The 10304-nt window shown below is 29.7% G+C and overlaps 1 protein-coding gene across 3 annotated transcripts in view; it reads right to left on the reverse strand.

The window, feature by feature from the left end:
- The window catches only part of LOC111037710 (insulin gene enhancer protein isl-1-like), a 51567-nt gene extending 43099 nt beyond the window's left edge, over positions 1–8468 (reverse strand). For 2 of the 3 annotated variants that reach the window (XM_022320431.1, XM_022320430.1), the window contains exons 1-2: positions 8173–8468; positions 196–444 (exon numbers count right to left, since the gene is read on the reverse strand). In XM_022320431.1, coding sequence (XP_022176123.1) covers positions 196–444; positions 8173–8206 — 283 coding nt within the window. In that variant the 5' untranslated portion in view covers positions 8207–8468. Of the gene's footprint in view, positions 1–195; positions 445–613; positions 917–8172 lie in introns of those variants that run through there. The other variant, XM_022320432.1, reaches the window with a different exon arrangement.
- Positions 8469–10304: the final 1836 nt, after the last annotated feature.

Genomic DNA, 10304 nt, shown 5'->3' on the forward strand with positions numbered 1-10304 from the left:
GGGTACCTATATGGCTTTTTATACGATACTCAAATTTAACGTGCACATACCTACGCTATACATAACTATATATATATATATATATGTAAGACTTACACAATTAATGGTGAAAACTCTAAACATATGGATGCGCGCTTGTATATAACTGATGTATATAAAATATGTATATAATTATGAAATGCATTTTTGACTTACTTATAGACGGCGGTATGTCGGCAGCCATGTCGTACGGCTCGGACTTGACGGGCGATATTCGCAGGGGGCCCCTGTGCAGGGCGGACGGCATCAGGGCGGCCAGCGTGGAACCAGCAGACGGGCTGCAATACTGGGACCACGCGTGTCCCGGCGCCCACGCGCTCGACGTCGTCGAACTCACGGTGGTGGATGCTCGTTCAACCATAAAACAATCGCCGCCGTCGGCAACGAACTTGGGCCGTGTGCAAACTACAAACGAATTTAAATTGTGTTTTTATCGTTGAAACAATACATCTTTATCCATTACATAATAGAACGTATAATAATGCAGATGGTCGCGGACAGTAATATAGGTAGCAGTAGATATGGAAGTGTGTTGCATTAAACATAGATAGGGTATATAATATATCATATATACCTATGGTTGAATATTCGTGTAACGATTACTGCTGCAGCTATAAACTGCTATTGTATTGACTAAATTTCATAACGACGAAGCGGAAAAAAAAATAAAGCCAGCGAAATCGGCTCGTGGCACTATAATACACACGATATTATTATACACGCGTAGTCTTCGCAAACAATTAGAAAAAAATTTAATTGTTCGTCGTTTTAATAGGCACAATGATTTATTTATGTTTTGCGTTGACTCGGGGACGGACGCGCGTCCCGGCGGCACCGCACTACACACTGTACTGTCGGACTGACCGGTGTCGCCGGCCGCCTCCGTCTGGCCGCCGGCCGAGACCGCGCCCATCGACGCCGACTATTGGTGACGAGCGCCGTAAAATGGCCGGTCTGGCTCCGGTCTTTGTCGGCGGTGGCGGTGGCGGTGGTGCGTGCGTGTGCGCGCGCGCACCTCCGTCCGTCCGTTCGTGTGCAGTTATCGATTCGACCGTCGCCGTCGCTGTGCGTCGGCCGTCGTACGCGGCGTCGCTGTCGTATCAGGTACACCACGGCGGTGGTATAGCACCCGTATGAAATTTCGCTCACGAGTCACGACGCACTCGTGTTACCGACAAAATAATAATATGATATAGGTTTTATATATAGGTGTATAACTAACTATACCGTTGTTCCTTGTGTGAAATAAGTTTTAGTGGAAAACAACAACAAAAATAGCCAACGAATATTATAATAATATCTATATACTCGCATAAAAATAATGATACAAATAAAACATTTTATAAAAAAAAAACAGTTTCACGGCGCATGCACCGAAAGAACGAAAACTACTCACAAAATCCTTTAAATTGATACATACAAATCTTACTATATGTACTACATAAAATTACACGTTGTGTTTTAGACAATATTTTTGATTTCTTAACGATATAGGTACTTGCCATATATAAACCTAATGTTTCATACTTACAACACTGACATGTGTTTATATTAGAAACAAGTATGAAAACTATGTGAACTATCAATAATTAATACAGTTCCCTTACAATTTACATGCCTATTATGTGTATTGTGTATAAGTATATAAACCTATATCTACGCATCTATATAATATATTATATAGCACACATATTAAAGGTGTAATAGATATATAAAGTATTTTCACAAATTCTGCAGCAGTTCACTTCTTTTTTAGACTCAAAAAATATATAAACCTATTAACTAAAGAATGCAATATATATCTAATAGGAAACCTATGTTAAGAAAATAAAAAAATAATGATAACTATATAAATCACGGATTTTATGTAAAGCATACATAATATTAAATATTAAATAAAGGTTTCTTGAGAAATTAATTTTAAAATAAAATATAAATATATGAAAATGTATCATAAAATTTTAAATCTACAATAAATGTATACGTTTGTATATAGGCGTATTATATTCATAATTACATTATATTTCTGCATATTTCGAAGTAAAATGTGTACTTTCTTAAATAGTTACCAAAACCTATGCACATAGGTATTTAGTTACATTTTTATTTTTATATTTTAGTATCTATTCATAGACATATTGACATATCGACAATAATTATTATGATTCTACGGGGAAAATGTTCAATTGAATAATTGCCCTGTCGTAAATTATAATAAATAAGATAAAATAAGTGGGTATATACCTATAATATAATATATCGCTTTATATATCTGTTTTACAATTTAACTCCATTGCTCTAATAACTAATAAGGTATATATAGTGACTAGAATATAGTTCAGCAGGTTTCTTCAAAGATTTTTTACACTGCAGTATATATATGTATAGGTTGGTATACGTAATTTTCTTTTTATTTAATTAAAACTTTTATAATTAATTAATTGAATAAAAACTTTTTGTTAAATATTTTATGTTTTTTTTAATACATGACAGAAATAACAAAATAAATATTTTAATATTTAGATTTTTTTTATATATAAGTACAAATCTATGCACTATAGGTAATGATAATAAGATTATTTTATTTTGCACCAAAAAATATGTTATATATAGATATTATAGGTATCTCGTATCTTTATATATTAGGTATATTCCTATATTTATATCTAGATATACATATATAATATACATAGACATAGGTATAAGTACTTAAAGTATTAACGTACAGATATCTTATAACGTTTAAGCATATATAGGTATATAATTCCAATATCAGGTATATATTATATATATATACCTATAATCAATATATATATGTTATATACATATGATATATGGGTATTATATATGCCACAAAGTACTATTTTAGAATGGCAGACCTTCTGTAACAGCAAGGCCGTAACTGGAGAAAAATTTCGGGGGGGGGGGGGGTCTAACATTTTTTGTAGATATAGTTTTAGTATAGTTAAACAATATTCACCGCTAAAATGTTTCTACTTTTAAAAATTATCTATAACAGTTTCTCTGCAGTAGATAATACTACCTATAGAATATCTTAATTTCCTATACGTGAACAATCTAAAGCCATATACAGGTCTCAGGTAAAAATATAAACAATATATTGTTATAACCAGCAGCTCTTCTCTATCCAAAAACATGGATACCTCAAACAACCAACTATAGTCACTCAGTCATATTGAAAAATCATAAATTATTAACAAACCGACAAACCGTATCCTATTAAAAACAATTAAAATCAAATATTACAGTTAGCATAGGTATAATTATATTACGCAGAAATAATAATCTCATCACAGGAACTATATATTTGATGTATAAGTACCTATTATAATTATAATTAATTAAACTAATTTACGCATAGACTGCAGTCCCTGAATCCATCACAAACATCCAAATAAAGCATAAATATATAGTTAACTCCTTATTTATAAGTTTAACTAATGTCTCTATATGATATACGGCGTATTATTACGAAAGAAAATTGTATATTTCTATTAAAAAAAGTTGTTGGGGCTATGGAAAATAAATATTTCTATAGGAAATGTTCAAACATCATGTATAACCTGCAATAGGTGTAATAATACAGATCATATATAGTTTCACATTTAATATATATATTTGTGTGTAGTACCTATTTATATCGTATTTGTTTAATAGCACACAATATATGTTCTGTAGGTATTGATATAATATATATATATGTAGATATCTGTGTTTGGAATAGGTATACCTATATATATATATATATGTGATATATTCTATATAGTATTCTGTTATATATATATATATATTCGTTTGTTTGAGTGCTGTACAAAATAGCTTCGTGTATAGGACAGAAAAACAAGTAAACCTACTCCTTCGAAAGTGTAATCAAAGAAAGGGATTCTACAGTAGAAAGTCCCACGAGTGACTTTTCTGTGTTATTACTTTTTTTTCAGCACACTACGCTCTATAGTCTATACATATATATAGCGGTATACCTGTATACTGTGTGTATATAGGTGCATATAATACATATATATATAACTCCATCTGGATTTGCAGTATTTAGGGTAGTAATTTTAAAATAATAAACTACAACGACAGAACCCGCAGAAAAGACGCAGGTATAAAAGTTGAAAAGTATACGCGCTTTAAAAAATGTATGGTTCGCGTTTCATATGCGAGCGTATGTGCGACTATAGTATTATTTGAGGGAAGAAAAAACGGGTTTTCGTAAAACTTGTAGGTACATATCTATAAATACGAATACCGGAATAGATACATGATATGAACGCAACAACTACATTTTCTTCGGATGGCTCGCGCGTGCAGCTTGACTATGTACGCATATATATATATAATATAGGTATATACCTACCTATATATATGTATAGGTAGGTATATACATACACAATATACGTTTTACATCGTAAATTTGCACGCTGCACAGCTACTGTGTGCCTGCATGTATAATACGCACCTATACATAGAACAGTAAAACTTTACATTTGAGCTTATAAAAAATAAACTTTTTCTATAGAATAGCTACAACTTTAATACGAGGCTTTAAGCGTATAGTTATACCAAGTACATCTTTAAAGAATACTTAAACATGGCTATAAAATATATTACGAGTTTGTGAATAAATTAATTGTGATGAAAACATCAATACCTATAGGTATATATAATTATATGTAATTCTTCGAAACTTACTATGATGATTCCATTCATCCTGCACTGTATGTTATTGTCAATAAATCAATTCAGTGCTATAACTACGATACATATAGATTTACTTGTATAAACCTATATTTAAGGTTAAAGTAAAAATTATTACATTAATAAGCAATAGTTTAGAGAGACGAAGATAAATATGATACAACATGATGTAGGTATTCATATATTATCATCCTGCAAATTGGATTATAATAAAAATATTGCAGATTTTTGAAAAATAAAGAACAGCGTAGGTATAGATAGGTATACCTAGTCGTTTGTTGTAATCTATTGAGATATTATGAATAAATATAGTTTTCTGAAGAAATTTCATTGATATTGTAGGTACTTATACATATATTATAGCCTATAGGTAAGCACCTACCTATAATACCTATACATTTATAATATATTGAGTATACCTAATAATATCAATAAACCTGTTAGTATTTATAAGTTTAATTCAGGTACATTATATTTATAAAAAAATAAATAATATGTAAATATTGCGGATCAATTAAATTAAAATTCGTTGTTAACATCGTGCATATACTATTATTACTGATATAATACATTGAATAATAAAAAATGAATGTAACACGTACCTACCTATAACATATGGATATAGCCGATATTGGTATAAGAAATGCCTACATTATACATAATGTATATGCGTGTAGTAGCCAGTAAGTATATTACTGTATTAGGTATAACTAAAATATAATATTACGTCTATATAATGACTGTTAATGTATCATCATTGTATGACTTATGATGAACTGTAACAATAGTCACGCTTCTTACTTAACATTTAACTGCAGTTTATATAGATAAAAATATTTAGGTGATTATATACCTCCATAATATTATATTACACTTTATATAAAATGTACCTATACAACTATTTTTTTCCGTATAATTCTTATCCTTAAAAATTGACATGATCATCAACAATTTTCTAGATTGTATGCAGGTCTATATTATATATATATATTATAGTTTACGTTTGCTAACCAATACAATAATTATGGTACAATATTATGTATGTAAGTTATTATATATGTAAGTTTCATGCGATTTCAAATTTAACTGAAATTCATTTTTATTGATGAATTATTATATTATATTGATTACTTAAAATGATATTATGTGATAATAATATACTGCAATGTATGTGAATAGTAGCCTGATTTATGAAAAAGTGCTGGAAGAAATACTAAGAAAAAAATTAATTAATGAACAATATGAATATAATACGGTATGATACATAGACATGATGAATTGCAATAGACATTTGGACGATACACATATAGAAAGGTGTAATAAGGTAAAAATCATAGGTAAAGACCGCAATTAGAATGTTTATATTCTATATACTATAACGATAAGTATAAAAAAGTGATTTGACAAAGATGTAGTTTGTACAAAGAAATTAAAATGAATGCAAGTTACAGAAAAGGGTGGAGCATTTCTGCAAAATAATCTTAGAATTGAAAAATAGATTTGAAAGAAATAATATTATGTATACTTACGACAATATCATTTTGCTAGACTATATCTATGCGTACCTATGTAATTAATTATTTCATAACATAAGTTTGACATCATATCATTTTATCCATACAGACACTATATAAAGGAAATAACTAAAAACGTTTAGTGCGCCTATAATATATGTTGTGTGAATATATAAAGGTAAACTAAAGTTTTAAGAGATTATAAGTTTTAATAGATTTTATACGTTCTATAGGGATAATCTTCGTTTATAACAATTATGTGTTCATTATAATATAATATAGTTGTTTGTAAGCATTTCACGAGGGAATATTATTTTAAGAAGGGCGTATATATTATTATATACTATATAGTGCAGCTAAAATTATCTTATAAAGAGTTCGATCGAAACATGCGTTACCTACCGCTTTATATATTAAGTGAATAGTTTAAGCACATGTATAGATATATGGCGTGTTACATAAATCATGTTAGTAAAATAAATAAATTATGTGTGTATTACTGATTTCAAATAAAAAAACCATAGCTCTCTCACCCTTTTGTGTAAACAAAACGTGGAAACATTCGATTCAAGGTTATAATATATATTATATACTATTATATTATTATATTATTATATACATGGGGTTCAACCATGGTACATGCAGTTGTCCCCAGCAAGGGCATATATTATGGCGCCTCGTGGACGCCCGCTTAAGACTAAGACGCCGCCGCCGCCTGTCAAGTCGTATAATATAATAAAAACAAAAATTCCCTTAGATGTAAACTAAACACTATATAATATTACATTTATCACATTTTATTTATTATAATACAAATATATTACCTAAATACACGTAGGAAATTATAATAATAAAACGATGTATAGGTATACTGCGTTCACATCATTTATAATAATATGTTTGTACTATGTGTAATGTGTACGATTTTTTACGTAGATCCTTACCTAATACCTATGATAGATATAACATTATATTATTAATTTCAATGTTTTCGTTAATTTTTAATGAGATTTTACTATGTATTAACTTGAATTTCAAAGACGGTATTTAAATATTTAATATGCAATATACGATTATTGTTATTAATGTTATTATACAATATATTCTTTTAAAAAATATTTAATACTGATGAACAAAAGTTATTACATAGTTGATTAATTTAAATTTTAAATTCGTTGCCTATAGGTTTACTAGGCTGTTACACTCTGTATAGAGTACTGCGTCAGTGACGATTTCTGTGATTTGTGATGATCATGGGCGAAGCATACCCAAATTAACAAGGGGAATTTAAGTTTTTGACTGTTTTTATTAAACCATGCTAAAATTGAACTTAATGAATTACAACATTAATAGTCTTTACAGTTTTATACTTATTTTAATAGTTCAAATTTACATAGTCAATCAATAAAAATGCATTGTATATTTATTGAATTATGACCGAGAAATGAGTACCTATATACATTAAAACAATTGAAACATTTTAATATAAATAAACGAATGATTAATACAATTTACCTAAGGTTTCAAATTAAAAAACATCACTGATAATCATTAATTTAAAAACAAAATTGGAAGTTTATGAATACGTAGTTATGCAAAATTGGCCTACCTATATGAGAATAAAAAACAATTTTTATGCAATATATTTATAACATGCATAGATCATAATATAATTTACATGATGAACGAGGTCTAAGAATTAATTTTACACCATTTAGATATATATCTCTTCCCCAAATAATGATGAGCTAAGAGTTTTATGAACAATGCACACGCTAGCACAAGTCCATCGCCCTGATAATATATGATAAGTATAATATTATGTATAAATAAAAAATTATAATATGATAGAAATTTACGTGTATATAATACAATTTATAAAATGACATGTACTCACTGTCATCGTCCGACGTACAAAAGTACGGAGGCATAGCCAAACTTGACGTTGTTCAATGTGGTTAAAGTCGATGATGATTTGTGTGCGCGAATAGGTATATTATAATACCTACTATAAATTATAATATATATATATATATATATTATATATATATATTAATCGGTAGTATCGGAGTATATTATACTGCTGCGAATGAATCTGTAAAGTTAGATTACACACTGCATAGATATAATAATATTATGAGATGTATATAATATAATTCTTTTTTACACTTGTACCTCGCGACGTACCTTACGACCGACTGAACTCGACACACCACGCTGGTCGGTTATTGCAGCTTAGGTATGTTACACGCGTGTAACATTTTCTTCTCCGTCTTATTTTATTTCTTTTGCGTCTCCTATAGCTCGTTCACTCTCTCCTTCTATATATGTATTTCTCTCACCACGCGTCGTTGTCCGCGCGTATCGGAACACACACACACACACACACACACACACACACACACACACACACACAGACTCATATGGTGTATATATATATATATATGTATATAAGTACACACACATATATATAGCATGTTGTACGTGTGTCCAGACTGGCGCCAAAAATGGGTAAGAACCGTCTGCGTGAATCAGGTAAATAAAATACGCGACACGAAATTCGGTGCCTGCCCGGTCGGGGACATAAAAATCGACGACGACGTGTGACAAGATCGAGGCGCCGCCGCCACCACCGCCACTACCACTACCACCACCTTCACTGCTAACACTGGCGAGAAAGGATACTATGTACCTATGTATATTTCTATAATATTGTATGTATATAATATAATATATACTATATATACATATTATATAATATATATATATAAATATACCAACTCCTATTATATAAATATAATAATATTAATACGTGACGTGGACAATCGAAACTTCCGGCAATGAAGACACCTGGTCAACCCTTTTCTCCCTTTATTCTTGACAATATACGGCGTGAAGTCCGTTTTCATGCTGCTCCTTTTACAACTATAACAGTCCAGCATTCATAATGTATACCTTTATATTAATGAATTATACGTGCAGGTATAGTACCTAGTACCTACCTATGATATTCAGGTCATACATAGTATACATATACGAGTCATATTTTTCTATGTGTATATCGCATAAAATAGGTATATGAGTTTTAGCTTTTATGGCACTTGCGTATAGATATGATGTATATAAAAGGCACATACGTTTATAGCTTTATACCTATATTTTATATTGACACGTTTGGGGTGGTTTCGACTGCACACGACACCGACGTCTAAATCACTAAACTTCAGTTCGTGATGTGGTTATAAATTATAATACTATGAGAATTTGATTTTTGTTTGTCTGCACAATTTGTTTGATGACACTTTGTACGGTAGAAAAAATTCTCTGACATTCAACTTCGAGGGAAGTTTGTGGTAACAAATTTAATTTAATTTTTAGTTTGAGGTCTGAGGTGTGAAAACTGAAAAGTAAAAATATTTTCGGTGTTCATCTTATCAACAGGAAAACTAACGAAGAACAACGAATAACCGGGAATATTTACTCAACACCAATTTTTGACGAGGTCAATGTTGTTATTTTTGTAATTTAAAAACTAATAACCGTAAATATTTGATATATTTGCTAAACATATTTTATTAGTATTTTCAAGACATGTTAAAATTTTCAAAATATTTTGTCTCTTTTTGAGTTATTATTAGATATGTTAAATTTTTGACTTTTGTTTCTTTAAGGTATAAATGTTGATAAAAATTGTTATGCTGGGGCAAAAAGCTTAAAATTGAGGTTCATCTTAGGCCGTTAGTAGAATTTAAAAAGAAAATTGAGCATAGAGTTCAAGTCGTAAAACATTTTGAAGTTCAAATTATGGAGACATTGAACATATAATGATTATAAAACTTATTAGTCATCAAAAAATGTTTGTAATTTTGTTAATGGAGTTAAGTTAAAAAATAAATATTAATGGAAAAACTTGAACATTTGCAGCATTATTAACACTTAAATTATTATTTTCAAATTTTCAAAAAATTAAGATTATTTTAATAGTGAGTGCATCTTACATAATATAAACTTGTTGAGGATAATAATAAA

Source organism: Myzus persicae, unplaced genomic scaffold (genome assembly GCF_001856785.1).
Source record: "Myzus persicae strain clone G006 unplaced genomic scaffold, MPER_G0061.0, whole genome shotgun sequence".
NCBI classification, from domain to species: Eukaryota; Metazoa; Arthropoda; class Insecta; order Hemiptera; family Aphididae; genus Myzus; species Myzus persicae.